Source organism: Lepidochelys kempii, chromosome 2 (assembly GCF_965140265.1).
Source record: "Lepidochelys kempii isolate rLepKem1 chromosome 2, rLepKem1.hap2, whole genome shotgun sequence".
In the NCBI taxonomy this organism is placed as follows: Eukaryota; Metazoa; Chordata; order Testudines; family Cheloniidae; genus Lepidochelys; species Lepidochelys kempii.
In genome coordinates this window covers 146,626,833-146,642,502 of record NC_133257.1, presented here as the reverse complement: position 1 = coordinate 146,642,502, position 15,670 = coordinate 146,626,833, and the positions used below count along the sequence as shown (strand labels likewise).

Genomic DNA, 15,670 nt, shown 5'->3' with positions numbered 1-15,670 from the left:
ACAGAGCCTCTCAATCATGAAAGAGAGGTTACTTATCAGTATCTGTTCTTCGAGTGCTTGCTCATATCAATTCCATTCTAGATGTGAGCACACCCATGTGCAGTGTCTTTGGAGATTTTTGCCTTAGCAATATCCATAGGGTTGGCTGTGGCGCCCCCTTGATAGTGTCACGCTCATACGCTGGTATATTAGGCGCTGCCAACCCTATGCCCTCTCAGTTTCTTGCTGCCTGTGATGGTTGGAGCGCCTTGTCTTGCATCGCAAGAGCATTAGTGGTTCTTATAGTCCATTGCTCTGTCTCCTTTGTTTTTAGTTGTTGGGTACTTAATTATACCATTAAGTTAAGTGTTAGAGTAGTTTAGTAGTTAGAGTCCTGGCAGGGGCTTCACCTCGGAATGGGGCTTTAAGCCATGCTCATCGTACAGCTTGCTGATTCCCATTAGTGACCCCCCCCCATGATAGCTGTTTAAAGTGTTTGAGGGAGTCCCACAGAAAGGCCCAGTGTGCTGGATCTCCAAAAACTTTCACCCTCAAACTCAAAAGGAGCAGAATATTCACTTGATGGCCCTCCTCGTGGAGACGGCGCTTCATTCTACCTCAGAGCCCTCTCAATCGGAATCCAAACTCAACACTTTGGCATCGGCATGCAGCGCACCACCGGCACCGTTCCCCCTTACTGGCACCTAAGAAGCGGTCAAAGTCGATGGGGCCGCCAGCACCACAGAAAAAGGGGGCTTCAGGTTAGGCCAGGTGCCTGCCGTGGAGCTACTTGAGGTAACACTGCAGTCGGACCCCCAGCTCAGCCAGGGACCCACCTCCGACTCTGGGAGTGGCAGGGGGTCAGCCCCTTGTAGGGCCATTGGTGCCCAAAGAGGGCCTGGCTGCCAAAGAGCAAGTAGACTGGCAGGCACTGCAGATGCCAAGCCAGGTGACAAGCCCTCCTAAGGCCCCGGCATCTTCGGGCAAGCCAGTTATGGGACCCCCTTCTAAAGCAGCCTCGGTCCCCTGTCAGAAGGCCCAGGTCCCTGATGCCAAGGTCTTCACCTACGAGGCACGGGACACCTGAGCCATGATGCCGATCCCTGTACCCACAGTACAATTGGGCCTCCTACCAGAGATCGCCAAGGTGCAGATCACCATTGTCTTGACAGTCTCCCAGGCTTCAATTCCCTCCCCCCCCCCCCGTGCAGGATTGTTCCCGGTCGTGGCACTGTTCTGACTCCCTAATACTGCTCTTCGGGCAGGCACCGATCCTCACCCTCTCCTTACCGGTCATTGACGAAGGTCAGTCGGCAGTATCAGGCATCTATGCTCCGACCTGGTCACCGGAAGGGCAATAGTCCAAAGGACAGTTCAGCCCCCTCACCTATAAAAGGCGACTTGCCACTAGGCAATGCGACCAGCACGGCTCCTGCAGCAGTGGCGTGGAGGCAGGGAGAGGGGCCCACTCAGTGGCAATATTGGAACCAGTGGGGTGTACCTGTTATGGTGGTCCAATACTCACACCCTTCTTCCCCGGCACACAAACTACCCCCGCCATTACTGGAGTCAGAGCACGGTGCCAAATCTGATGTCAGGGTGGCACAGTGGGCACCAATGCCCTAAGAGCTGACTGCAGACTAGCAAAGGGAAGCCACCCCTCCCCTTGCAGTGCAGTAGTCTCTCATCTCTGGATGAAGTGGTGGTGGGCCTCTCGCAAACTAGCATCCCCTCTGACAACTTCAAGGAGTACCAAGCCATGCTCAAAAGGGTGGCTGTCAACCTGAACTTGGAGGCTGAGGAGCTAGGGGAGGAGGCAGACCTCTTTAATGTCATACCCTCCTCCACCCTGGCCCGAGTTGCGTTACCCAGCTATCCAGGGGTCCTAAAAATTGCTATGTCTGTATAGCACACCCTCTCTTCCATTCCGCTTATCTACAATAAGACGGAAAAGAAGTACTATGTCCCAGTAAAGGAGTTTGAGTACCTGTACACTCACCTTGCAGTGGGATCCCTGGTCATCTCCACTGTCCATGAAAGGGATAGGCAGGGCCAGGTGAGTGGCACACCAAGAAATAAAGATGCCAAGACACTGGACTGGTTTGTCAGGAAAATTCATTCCACAACCAGCCTGCAATTTTGGGTGTCTAACCATCAGGCCCTGCTAGGAAGGTACAACTTCAATCTGTGGTACTTTTTGAGCAAGTTGAAGGAGGGCCTCCTACAGGATCAAGCCCAGGAGTTTGCCTCTTTGGTGGAAGTGAGCAGAGGGGTGGCGAGAGGCACCGTCCAGTAATAAAAAGATTGGTCCCAAAACTGATTCCTGCGGAACTCCACTGGTAACCTCCCTCCAGCCTGACAGTTCACCTTTCAGTAGGACCCACTGTAGTCTCCCTGTTAAACATTTCCTTATCAACCTTTCAGTTTTCATATTGATCCATCTTTTCCAATTTAACTAATGATTCCTCAAGTGGCACAGTATCAAATGCCTTACTGAAACTGCATTTCCTTTGTCTAAAAAAATCTGTCATTTTCTCAAAGGAGGTGGTCAGGTTGGTTTGGCACAATCTACCTTTTTTGTAAAACCATGTTGTATTTTGTCCAATTTACCATCGACCTCAATGTCCTTAACTATTTTCTCCTTCAAAATTTTTTCCAAGACCTTACATGCTACAGATGTCAAACAGGCCTGTAGTTACCCGGATCACTTTTTTGTTTTCCCTTTCTTAAAAATAGGAACTATGTTCGCAATTCTCCAGTCATACGGTACAACCCTTGAGTTTATAGATTCATTAAAAATTCGTTAATGGGCTTGCAATTTCATGTGCCAATTCCTTTAATATTCTTGGATGAAGATTATCTGGGCCCCCCTGATTTAGTCCCATTAAGCTGTTTGAGTTTCACTTCTATCTCAGATATGGTAATATCTACCTCCATATCCTCATTCCCATTTGTCATGCTACCATTATCCCTAAGATCCTCTTTAGCCTTATTAAAGACTGAAAAAGTATTTGTTTAGATATTGGGCCATGCCTAGATTATCCTTGACCTCCACTCAATCCTCAGTGTTTAGCGGTCCCACTTCTTTCTTAGTTTTCTTCTTATTTATATGGCTATAGAACCTTTTACTATTGGTTTAAATTCCCTTTGCAAGGTCCAACTCTACTTGGCTTTTAGCCTGTCACTTTATCCCTACATGTTCTGACCTCAATACGGTTGCTTTCCTTGCTGATCCCTCCCATCTTCCATTCCCTGTATGCTTTGTGCTTTTTCTTAATCACCTTTCTGAGAGGTTTCAGAGTAGCAGCCGTGTTAGTCTGTATTCGCAAAAAGAAAAAGGAGTACTTGTGGCACCTTAGAGACTAACCAATTTATTTGAGCATAAGCTTTCGTGAGTTACAGCTCACTTCATCAGATGCTGTAGCTCACAAAAGCTTATGCTCAAATAAATTGGTTAGTCTCTAAGGTGCCACAAGTACTCCTTTTCTCTCTGAGATGCTTGCTCATCCAGCTTGGTCTACAACTCCTGCCTATGAATTTTTTCCCCTTTCTTGGGACGCAGGCTTCCGATAGCTTCTGTAGCTTTGATTTAAAGTAATCCCAGGCCTCCTCTGCCTTTAGATCCATAAATGCTTCAGACCAATCTACTTCCCTAACTAATGTCCTTAATTTTTGAAAGTCAGCCCTTTTGAAATCAAAAGCCCTAGTTGCAGATTTATTTTTGTTAATCTTTCCATTCAGTTTGAACTGAATTAGCTCACATCACTTGAACCAAGATTGTCCCCTACAACCATTTCTTCTATGAGGTCCTCACTACTCACCAAAACCAAATCTAAAATGGCATCCCCTCTAGTAGGTTCAGCAACTACTCGATGAAGGAATCCATCAGCTATCGCATCTAGGAAAATCTGAGCCTTACTATTATTACTAACACTTGTCCTCCAGTCTATATCTGGGAAGTTAAAGTCTCCCATGATCACACAGTTCCCATTAGTATTTACTTCATTAAAAACATTAAAGAGGGTCTATCGATCTCCAAATTAGATGTCGGCAGTCTATAGCACACCCCAAGCACTATCCCAGGGGAGGCTCTAGTAGTTTTCTTCCCCAGTGTAATTTTTGCCCAGACGGACTCTATCTTATCCATTCCATCATTTCTTATTTCTTTACATTCTACCTCATCATTGATATACAACGCTATTCCACCGCCTTTGCCTTCATTTCTGTCTTTCCTAAATAGCACATACACTTCAATACCCATAGTCCAGTCATGACTACTATTCCACCATGTTTCTGTTATCCCTATAATATCTGGTTTCACTTCCTGCACCAGTAGCTCTAGTTCCTCCATTTTGTTACCTAGGCTCCTCGCATTGGTGTACATCATAATTTTTGCTGTTTGGCCTCGCTCAAATTCTGTACCCAATTAGGCATGGCCATTCTACAGCCAGTATAACCTACTAGACTGGTATCCACACTGCCCTTCCTCCTTATATACCTTCTCCTACCCATGGCTGTATCCTTTCTTACTTTGTTTTCTTCCCTCACAATGCTGAAATCCAGTGTGGAGATTACCTGGACATCTCCCAACCATCTCCCCCAAATTCCTAGTTTAAAGCTCTCAATCAATTGTGCCAGCCTCCATCCTGGAAGTCTATTTCCTTCCCTACTCAGATGAAGTCCATCCTGAGAGAACTGTCCTCTGTCCATGAATGCCTCCCAGTGGCCATACATCCCAAAGCCCTCCTTATAGCACCACTGCCTAAGCCATCTGTTGGCGTCATAATCTTGTCACACCTTTGTTGGCCTACTCTAGGAACAGGCAGAATCCCACTAAAGATCACCTGAGTCTCAATTTCCTTAAGCGTCTTCCCCAGCCTAGCATAGTCTCCCTTAATACTTTCCAGCGAGAATCTAGCCGTATCATTTGTTCCCACATGAAGGATAATTAGGGGATTCTTTCCCGCTCCCTTTAGGATCCTTTTCAACCTCAGGGCTACATCCCGTATCTTAGCACCTGGAAGACAGCACACCCTTCTATTCTCTGGATCAGCTCTGATTACAGGCCTGTCTATTTTTCTCAGTAAAGAGTCCCCGATCACATAGACCTGCCTTTTCCTGGTGACGGTACTATTCTCCAGTCTATCCCCTGTTCCCTCTGGCTGCAAGTTCTTTGCATTCCTATTCTCCCTTGCAATCCTCTGCAACCTCTCCTGTATCTTCCTGGGGCTCATATTTGGTGTAGTCTCCATTGACTCTTTTTATCTTTGAAAACTCGTGGCGAACCAGGGAAGTCCCGGATGACTGGAAAAAGGCTAATGTAGTGCCAATCTTTAAAAAAGGGAAGAAGGAGGATCCTGGGAACTACAGGCCAGTCAGCCTCACCTCAGTCCCTGGAAAAATCACGGAGCAGGTCCTCAAAGAATCAATTCTGAAGCACTTGCATGAGAGGAAAGTGATCAGGAACAGCCAGCATGGATTCACCAAGGGAAGGTCATGCCTGACTAATCTAATCACCTTTTATGATGAGATTACTGGTTCTGTGGATGAAGGGAAAGCAGTGGATGTATTGTATCTTGACTTTAGCAAAGCTTTTGATACGGTCTCCCACAGTATTCTTGTCAGCAAGTTAAGGAAGTATGGGCTGGATGAATGCACTATAAGGTGGGTAGAAAGCTGGCTAGATTGTCGGGCTCAACAGGTAGTGATCAATGGCTCCATGTCTAGTTGGCAGCCGGTATCAAGTGGAGTGCCCCAAGGGTCGGTCCTGGGGCCGGTTTTGTTCAATATCTTCATAAATGATCTGGAGGATGGTGTGGATTGCACTCTCAGCAAATTTGCGGATGATACTAAACTGGGAGGAGTGGTAGATACGCTGGAGGGGAGGGATAGGATACAGAAGGACCTAGACAAATTGGAGGATTGGGCCAAAAGAAATCTGATGAGGTTCAATAAGGATAAGTGCAGGGTCCTGCACTTAGGATGGAAGAATCCAATGCACCACTACAGACTAGGGACCGAATGGCTAGGCAGCAGTTCTGCGGAAAAGGACCTAGGGATGACAGTGGACGAGAAGCTGGATATGAGTCAGCAGTGTGCCCTTGTTGCCAAGAAGGCCAATGGCATTTTGGGATGTATAAGTAGGGGCATAGCGAACAGATCGAGGGACGTGATCGTTCCCCTCTATTCGACATTGGTGAGGCCTCATCTGGAGTACTGTGTCCAGTTTTGGGCCCCACACTACAAGAAGGATGTGGATAAATTGGAGAGAGTCCAGCGAAGGGCAACAAAAATGATTAGGGGTCTAGAACACATGAATTATGAGGAGAGGCTGAGGGAGCTGGGATTGTTTAGCCTGCAGAAGAGAAGAATGAGGGGGGATTTGATAGCTGCTTTCAACTACCTGAAAGGGGGTTCCAAAGAGGATGGCTCTAGACTGTTCTCAATGGTAGCAGATGACAGAACGAGGAGTAATGGTCTCAAGTTGCAGTGGGGGAGGTTTAGATTGGATATTAGGAGAAACTTTTTCACTAAGAGGGTGGTGAAACACTGGAATGCGTTACCTAGGGAGGTGGTAGAATCTCCTTCCTTAGAGGTTTTTAAGGTCAGGCTTGACAAAGCCCTGGCTGAGATGATTTAACTGGGAATTGGTCCTGCTTCGAGCAGGGGGTTGGACTAGATGACCTCCTGAGGTCCCTTCCAACCCTGATATTCTATGACTCTTCCCCTTTTCCTATAGGGCTAGCCGCTCTTCTCTTCTTCCTTGCCCTTCCACCTTCAGTGACTACCTGCTGAGCCCCTTCTTCATTTTCCAACTCTGCTATTCTTGAGCTCTATTTCTCCTTCACTAGCCCGTCTTTTCCTCTGCCTGGTTCTTTTAGTCACATGCTTCCACTGACCACTTTCCTCACCCAGCAGTCTCCCCTCAGAATTCCTCAGTCCTGCTTCCATCTGCAAGTCTTGAGCTTTTCCCTTCATATACCTCAATGTCTTTGCTCCATAATCTGCTTGAACCCCTTTCTAAACTCAACCATACTTCCCACCTGCATTTCCAAACCTCGGATCCTTTCCTCCATCAGCTCTATCAGATGGCATTTCATGCAGACAAAACTGTTACCAGGGACCCCGTCCAGGATAATATACATACCACAGCTTCCACATCCAGTCATGTTCATTGTGTCTTCCGCTACATGGGTCACTCCTACTGCTGCCTCTGTAATAGCCTTCCCACCTAAATCCTATTAATCTGGGAAACAAAACCACACCAAAACACCACCACCCACAGCAGAAACAAACCCCAAACAAGCACCACAATACAAACTCCCCTTTCAAACTCCCACTGAAACTCCCCTGTTTACAGCTCAGTTTGCTGGCTCCTGTGCTGCTACAGCTGTCTGTGACTTGCCCTTGGTGAATCCATGCAGACTGTTCCTGATCACTTTCCTTTCCTCTAAGTGCTTCAGAATTGATTCCTTGAGGACCTGCTCCATGATTTTTCCAGGGACTGAGGTGAGGCTGACTGGCCCGTAGTTCCCCGGATCCTCCTCCTTCCCTTTTTTAAAGATGGGCATTACATTAGCCTTTTTCCAGTCCTCCGGGCTGTCCCAGGAAATGCAGGTTACCCTCCAGGACCTCCCGTTTGAGGGATCAGGGCTCTTTTTGAAGCTGACCGATGCACGGCTCCACGGCCTTAAAGACTCCCGTGCCATCCTCTGGTCCTTAGGCCTACCCACCCATCAGTAGGCTAGAAAGTGTTCCATCCCCCACTGTCAAGGTCATGGGGTTTCCCTCAGTCCAGCTCCTACAGGAAGGTGGTCAGAAACTAAGAATTTAAATGGTGTCACCCTTTATCTTCCCATTCTTCTACCCAGCCTGATTCTTCCAGAGGCTAAGGAAGCCAGAAGCTGGCATTTTGAGGATGCTCCTGAGGACAGCGCCCCAGTCACTTCTCATGATGCACACACAGACCCCCCTCCCCCGCTCTTTCTTCAACTACCTGCGCCTCTTCTGGTTGCAGTTGATCTTGGACCGTTGGGTGCTCGACATAATGTTTTCAGGCTACACCCTACAGTTTGTGGCCGACCCTCCCTCCCATCTCCTTTCTCAGTCCCTCCTCAGGGACCTTTCTCATGAGCAACTACTCATTCAAGAGATTGAGAACCTCCTATGCCTGGGGGGCAGTAGAGGATGTCCCTCCGGACTTGAAAGGGAAAGGGTTCTACTCCTGCTATTTCCTATTCCCCAAAGCAAAAGGGGCCTCAACAAGTCTCTCAACAAGTTAAAGATCTGCATGGTCTCTTTGGCCTCCATTATTCCCTCTCTGGATCTGGGAGAGTGGTACGCTGCCCTCGACTTAAAGGATGCATATTTCCATTTTCCCAGGGCACAGGTGTTTCCTCCATTTTGTGTTGGGCCACTGCCATTTTCAATTTACAGTGCTGCCCTTCAGTCACTCGTCAGCCCCAAAGTGTTTACAAAGTGCATAGCACCTGAGGCGCCGAGGGGTTCAAATTTCTCCATACCTTGACGACTGGTTAATAAAGGGTCAATCTCAGGATCAGATATGGTATCATCTTGACCTGGTTTGCTCCACCTGTTGTGACCTGGGGCTGTTAATAAAAGAGAAAAAAAGTCTAACTTAATTCCAGTGCAACACAGTTCATTGGAGTGGTCCTTGACACTACTCAGGCCAGAGCCTTCCTCCCCCAGGCTTGGTTCCAAGCCATGGTGGACCTGATCTTATGCATGCAAGTCCATCCCCCCCACCACTGCTCACACGTGCCTGAAATTGTTAGACCACATGGCGGCCTGAACTTACATGGTCCAGCACACGTGGCTCCACCTCAGGCTCCTGCAGGCATGGCTGGTGTCGGTCTTCGTCCCCAACAGAAATAGTATGGGCCCTGTGATCAGGGTCCCAGACCACTTACTCTTGTCGCTCACATTGTGGCAGAATCATAGAATATCAGGGTTGGAAGGGACCTCAGGAGGTCATCTAGTCCAACCCCCCGCTCAAAGCAGGACCAATCCCCAATTTTTGCCCCAGATCCCTAAATGGCCCCCTCAAGGATTGAACTCACAACCCTGGGTTTAGCAGGCCAATGCTGAAACCACTGAGCTATCCCTCCCCCTAAAATGCTAAGAATCCACCAGGTTGGATGGAGTTCCCTTCGCAGTTCCGTCCCTCTTGATGACCCTAATCTCCGATGCTTTGGAACTGGGGTGAGAGGGCAATTTCAGTACACAAGATCTTGGTCAAGTCGATATCGCTCCCTACACATCAGCATCGGGGAGCTGAGAGAAGTTCGCCTGACTTGCCAAGCCTTCCTACCTCACATAAAAAGCTGGGTGGTCCAGGTCCTGATGGACAACACAACGGCTATGTTTTATATCAAGAAAAAAGACAGAGCCAGCTTGTCTGCCCTTGGCCAGGAAGCCCTCAGGCTCTGGAACTTGTGTGTGCAACACAACATCCATCTTGTAGCCACACGCCTCTCTAGGGCCAGGAACGCTTTGGCAGATCACCTCAGCAGGACCTTCTCGTCTCATCACAAGTGGTCCCTCCATCTAGAAGATTCCCCAGGTGGACATGTTTGCATTCAGGCAGAACAGGAAGTGCCATATTTCTGCTCAATTTGGAGGATCGACAAAGGCTCCCTGTCGGATGCTTTTCTGCTCCTGTGGTCGGGGGCTTGGTTATATGCCTTCCCCCAATGCTGCTAATTCAGAGAGTCCTTACCAAGATCAAGCAGGACAGGGAGAAGGTGATCCTCATAGTGCTGGCTTGTCCGTGCCAGCACTGATTTGGCACGCTGCTGGACCTCTCGGTGGCCGCTCCATTACTGCTTCAGCTCAGGCTGGACCTGCTGTCCCAAAACCATGGCAGTCCTCTGCATCCGAACCTGGCAGCATTGCACCTGACAGCTTGGCTGCTGCATTGTTAAATGTGGGGGAGCAGGAGTGCTCAGCCGCTGTCCAGCAGGTCCTGTTGGGCAGCAGAAAGCCCTCAACCAAAGCGGCCTACCTGGCCAAATGGAAGCGGTGGTTGGATCTCAGATAAATGCATTCTGCCAGAGTGGGCCTCCTCCAGGTAATCCGGATCTTTTCCAGGTAATCCTGAACAACCTTCTGCATCTCAAGCTTCAAGGTCTGTCCCTTCTATCAAGGTCCACTTGGCTGCTATCTCCGCCTTCCATCCACTACTCTAGTGTACGTCAGTTTTCACCCAGTACATGACTGCCAGGTTCCTCAAGGGCCTCGTGCACCTCTACCCACACGTCAGGGACCCCGTTCCTCCAAGGGACCTGAACTTGCACTGTTTCAGCTCATGAGACCCCCCTTCGAACCTCTGGCTTTCCTGATCTCTCGTCCTTTCCTGGAAGGTTGTGTTCCTGGTTGCAATAACATCTGCCCGCCCGGTCTCTGAGATTACAGTGCTTACCTCAGAACTGCCCTACATGGTCTTTTACGAAAACAAGTTCCAACTGCAGCCACATCAGGCTTTCCTGCAGAAGGTGGTCTCACAGTTTCATATGGGACAGTACATTTACTTGTCTTTTTTTCCAAAGCTGCATAAGTCAGAGGAGGAGCATAGGTTGCCGTCCTTAGATATCAAGAGGGCGCTAGCTTTCTACGTTGAAAGGACCAAGCCATTCTGCAAGCTGACAATCTTCAACTTGCGGAATGTGGCCAACAGGATGAAAAGTCATCTGGTGTCTGCTCACAGAATTTCTTCTTGGATCACTGCCTGCATTCACTGCTGCTAAGATCAGGCAAAGGTGCCCCCTCCAGTGATTGTAACTGCCCACTCAACCAGGGCGCAAGCCTCTTTGGCAGCTTTCCTAGCTCAAGTGCCTATCCAGGACATCTGTAGGGTGACCACTGGTCGTCCGTCCACATGTTTATGTCCCATTGAGCACTTACCAGCAGGCCTGGGATGATGCTGTCTTCAGTAGAGTAGTGCTGCAAGCCACTAGACTGTGAACTCTGAGCCCACCTCCAAGTCACCTAGAATGGAATCTACATGAGCAAGCACTTGAAGAAAAAACGGTTACCTACCTTTTCGTTACTGTTCTTTGAGATGTGTTGCTCACGTCCATTCCATTACTTGCCCTCCTTACTCCTCTGTTTGAGTTGCCAGCAAGAAGGAACTGAGGACGTAGGGTTGACGGCGTCTAATATGCCAGCGCCATGAGTGCAGCACTCAAAGGGGTGCCGCAGCCAACCCTACAGATACTGCTAAGGCAAAAATTTCCAGTGACTGCGCACATGGGCGTGCACACACCTAGAATGGAATGGACATAAGCAACACATCTCTAAAAACAACAGTTACGACAACGTAGGTAACAGTTTTTTCTTTGGAAGTTACCTCTGTGCATTCGTGCTACTTGCCCATCTTCCCCTCTGCCTTAGAGTTCTATATAATATCAGGGTGCTGCAAGTAGAAGGAAGGAACTGAGGCGGTGGTAGCACTCCCTTATGTGGAGTAGGGTGAAGACATTACCCTCATGTGAGATCTCTCACGATCACCCTTTCTCCCCCAATGGATGTGGCTTTTCAAAGCAGTTCTATCAGTGCGCAGGACATCATATTCCATAAGTGGAAATACACAGAAGCAACTTTAGAAGAACAGGTCCTGGTAAGTAACAGCTCCTTTATATAAAGATCCATATTATCCAATCAGAATTACCCCGTCTATGAAAGTATTAAATCTCTCAATTTCATTCAAGGTCACAGTATCAGTTTAGTGTAATGCATAATCATTCCAGAATTTACTGCTGTTCTGTTGTAACAATATCTGTCCTGAGAAAATTAGTCCTGCACCTGGATGTTTAAAAAATGTATCTGCATTTAAATCCCCTGATTATTCTAGCTTCAGTTTAGATGTGCAAAATAGTTTTTAATCACTTGTTACTTAGCTAGTTTAAAATATCTTTGACACACTTGCTTGGAAACTAGCCTCTAGTAAGGATTAGACAATCCTTAGATTAGACTTCAAAAATTCAGTAAATCTGAGTTGTGAGCAAAAATGCCTTTTTGCAGTGGAAAAGGTTCTCTCACCCGAGCATAATTTAAATGAAAATGTTCTAACTGCCAAAAAAAAAAAAATCATGTTTGGAATGACACCAGCTATAGAAAAGGAAAATACTGAGTATATACAAATGGGGTTATAATTCCAAAAGTAATCAAATTATAGTATTTATACAAAATGAATTCCTGTGAGAATAGTGTATGGTGGTTTTGCCTGCTGGCCATTTTTAGGATCAGAAAAGTACACTCAGTTCTGGATAGTTGCCTTTTCCTGTTTTAAGATCAATTGATTTTAATTTTCCAGAGTCCACCTTTGGATACAGGCATTATGGCCTCAAGTCTGCTTTTGGCACTACAGTTGTGTCCAAAAATGGAATTCCAGTTGAGTGAGCGATATGGAGAAGATCTGAGTGAAAGCACTTGGGAATGTATACTTGCTATTGATCTCCTCTGCTGTCACTTGAAATGGAGTTGGACGCATGACAATATCATAAGGTATTGTGCTACTTACTCCTTACTTCAGAATGTTAAATTTTTCCTTTTCATTATATTCAAAAGCCAGTTCTTTTGCTTTTAACCTATGAGCTTTAAAAACAAAATCCTGTAGTGATCATTTTATGTTTCTCTAACTGATGACAATCCAGGCTATAAAATGGCTACTGTTTTTGGTAGTTTCAGTCCATAGTAGAACAGCAACAGTAACTAGTCAAAAATGATTTACAAAATTGTTTGATACTATAGCAAGAAAACATCGGTGTGAAACTGTGTTACCAGAGTGGTTTACTTTGTAAATGGATTTAGGAGCACCTCTGGGACTCTTGGCTCAGCTCAATGTATAAGTGGAAATAAAATGCTTGATCTTCTGAAGATGATAGTTAGTTTCCAACAGACATAAGAGTGACTGGAAAATACAACTAAAAATTGAAATGCATTGTATTCAAAACTGCTCTAGTATTGAACAGCTGTAACCCAGCCACACTGTGACAAGTGTAATATCCTGGGTTTCTGCCTCAGGAGGCAAGTCATTTCTCTAACAGGTTAATTTAAACGAACAAACAGCTGCTCAGGGGTTGGGAATGTATAAGTTCCAAGTAGATGAATTATTGAGCAGGTAAGATTGTAAAAGGTGCATGATAAATTATCTCACAGCTCTTTAATTTAATTTTATCCTATAATTATCATCAACACTATACCATATGTTTTCAACACGTCTTCTTTCACAGTAAAGAGCTTTGGCCTGTCATGGATCAGTGGGTAAAGCATAGGAAAGGACATGAGACTGTTCCACCTACTCCAGATATTATTGTAGCATCAACACTTAGGCTAATTGGTGAGTACCATAAGTTTTGGTTGAACTCCTTCTTTGTATAAATAAACCCTCTGAAAATGCCTGGATGGCTTCTGGAAGCTGGAATTGAAGTACTCACACATTTTTGGCTTTTGAATTTCATTGTTACTTTAAATGTGATGATTCACCACTGTCAATAACTAAGTAAATATTTCTTCTCTCTATGCTGTCTGTGAAGATCAGTTATATTGATATTAGGGCTGTTAATTAATCAGTCAACTCACACGATTAACTCAAATTAATTGTGGTTAAAAAAATTGTGATTAATCACACACATAACAATACCAGTTGAAATTTATAACATTTTTGGGTCTTTCTACATTTTCACTATTGATTTCAATTACAACAGACTACAAAGTGCACAGTGCTCACTTTTTATATTATTTTTGATTACAAAATATATGCACTGTAAAAAATGATAAACAAAAATATAGTATTTCAGTTCACCTCATACAAGTACTGAAGTGCAATATATTTATCGTGATAGTGTAACTTACAAATGCAGATTATTTTTGGTTACATAACTGCAGTCAAACAAAACAGGGTAAACCTTTAGAGCCTGTAAGTCCACTCAGTCCTACTTCTTCTGCCAATTGCTAAGACAAATAAGTTTGTTTACATTGATGGGAGATACTGCTGCCTGCTTCTTATTTATGTCACCTGAAAATGAGAACAGGCGTTTGTATTGTACTTTGGTAGCTGGCGTTGCAAGGTATTTACATGCCAGATATGCTAAACATTTGTGTGCCCCTTAATGCTTCAGCCACCATTTCAGAGGACATATTTCCATGCTGATGACGCTTGTTTAAAAAAAAAAAAATGCGTCAATTAAATTTGTGACTGTACCCCTTGGGGGGAGATTTGTATGTCTCCTGCTCTGTTTTATCAGCATTCTGCATATATTTCATATTATAGCAGTCTTGGATGATGACCCAGCACATGTTGGTTTTAAGAACACTTTCACAGCAGATTTGACAAAACATGAAGGTACTGATGTGAGATTTCTAAAAATACCTATAGTGCTCGACCCAACCTTTAAGAATCTGAAGTGCTGTCCAAAATCTGGGAGGGACAAGGTATGGAGCATGCTTTTAGAAGTCTTAAAATAGTAATACACTGATGTGGAAACTACAGAACCCAAACCACGAAAAAAGAAAATCAACCTTCTGCTGTGGCATCTGACTCAAATGATGAAAATGAACATGCGACAGTCCACACTGCTTTGGATAGTTATCAAACAGAACCCATCATCAGAATGGAGCATGTCCTCTGGAAAGGTGGTTGAAGCATGAAGGGACATATAAATCTTTAGTGCATCTGGCACATAAATATCTTGCAATGCCAACTAAAACAGTGCCATGCAAACACCTGTTCTCACTTTCAGATGACAATGTCAACAAGAAGCGGCCATCATTATCTCCCGCAAAGTGTAACCAACCTTGTTTGTCTGAGTGTTTGGCTGACAAAGAAGTAGGACTGAGTGGACTTGTAAGCTCTAAAATTCTATAATATTTTTGTACATAATTCTACATTTGTAAGTTCAACTTTCATGATAAAGAGATTGCAGTACGGTACTTGTATTTTTCAATTCACCTCTTTTTTTACAGTGCAAATATTTGTAATCAAAAATATAAAGTGAGTACTGAACACTTCGTATACTGTGTTGTAATTGAAATTTGGAAATATAGTAAGCATCCAAAATTATTAAAATAAATGGTATTCTATTTAACAGCGTGATAATTTTTTAATAACACAATTAATCATTAATTTTTTTAATCGCTTGACAGTGATATGTATTTAATCTTGTGAGGAGAGATTACTACGGCTTCATGCCAAGCTGTATAGGAGATTTCTAATGATTCAATTACTATCTATGTCTGTTAGTAAAAAGTAAATAGTTCTTAATGTACACTTTTTCCACAAGGGGAAAATTCTGGTGCCCCTGTATTTTAGGGTTCTTCAAACTTTCCTCTGATTTTCTAGTAGATTCCTAACCTTGTATAAACCATCTCTTTCTCCTATCATGATTGTGCAGCACTGTGACCACAGAAGGAATTGCTTCAATGGGAAAGTAAAATACACTCCCAATATTAATGTATCTTAATTGTCATAGAATATTAGGGTTGGAATAGACCTCAGGAGGTCATCTAGTCCAATCCCCTGCTTAAAGCAGGACCAACACGAACTAAATCATCCCAGCCAAGGCGTTGTCAAGCTGGGCCTTAAAAACCTCTAAGGATGGAGATTCCACCACCTCCCTAGGTAACCCATTCCAGTGCTTCACCACGCTCCTAGTGAAACAGTGTTTTCCAA

General features: G+C 45.1%; 1 protein-coding gene across 7 annotated transcripts in view; it reads left to right on the top strand.

The window, feature by feature from the left end:
* Positions 1 to 15,670, top strand: part of ICE1 (interactor of little elongation complex ELL subunit 1) — a 78,748-nt gene that overhangs the window by 53,596 nt on the left and 9,482 nt on the right. For all 7 annotated transcript variants that reach the window (XM_073332420.1, XM_073332421.1, XM_073332419.1 and 4 more), the window contains 2 exons: positions 12,314 to 12,504; positions 13,233 to 13,339. In XM_073332420.1, the coding sequence (XP_073188521.1) occupies positions 12,314 to 12,504; positions 13,233 to 13,339 (298 nt within the window). The remainder of the gene's footprint in view (positions 1 to 12,313; positions 12,505 to 13,232; positions 13,340 to 15,670) is intronic.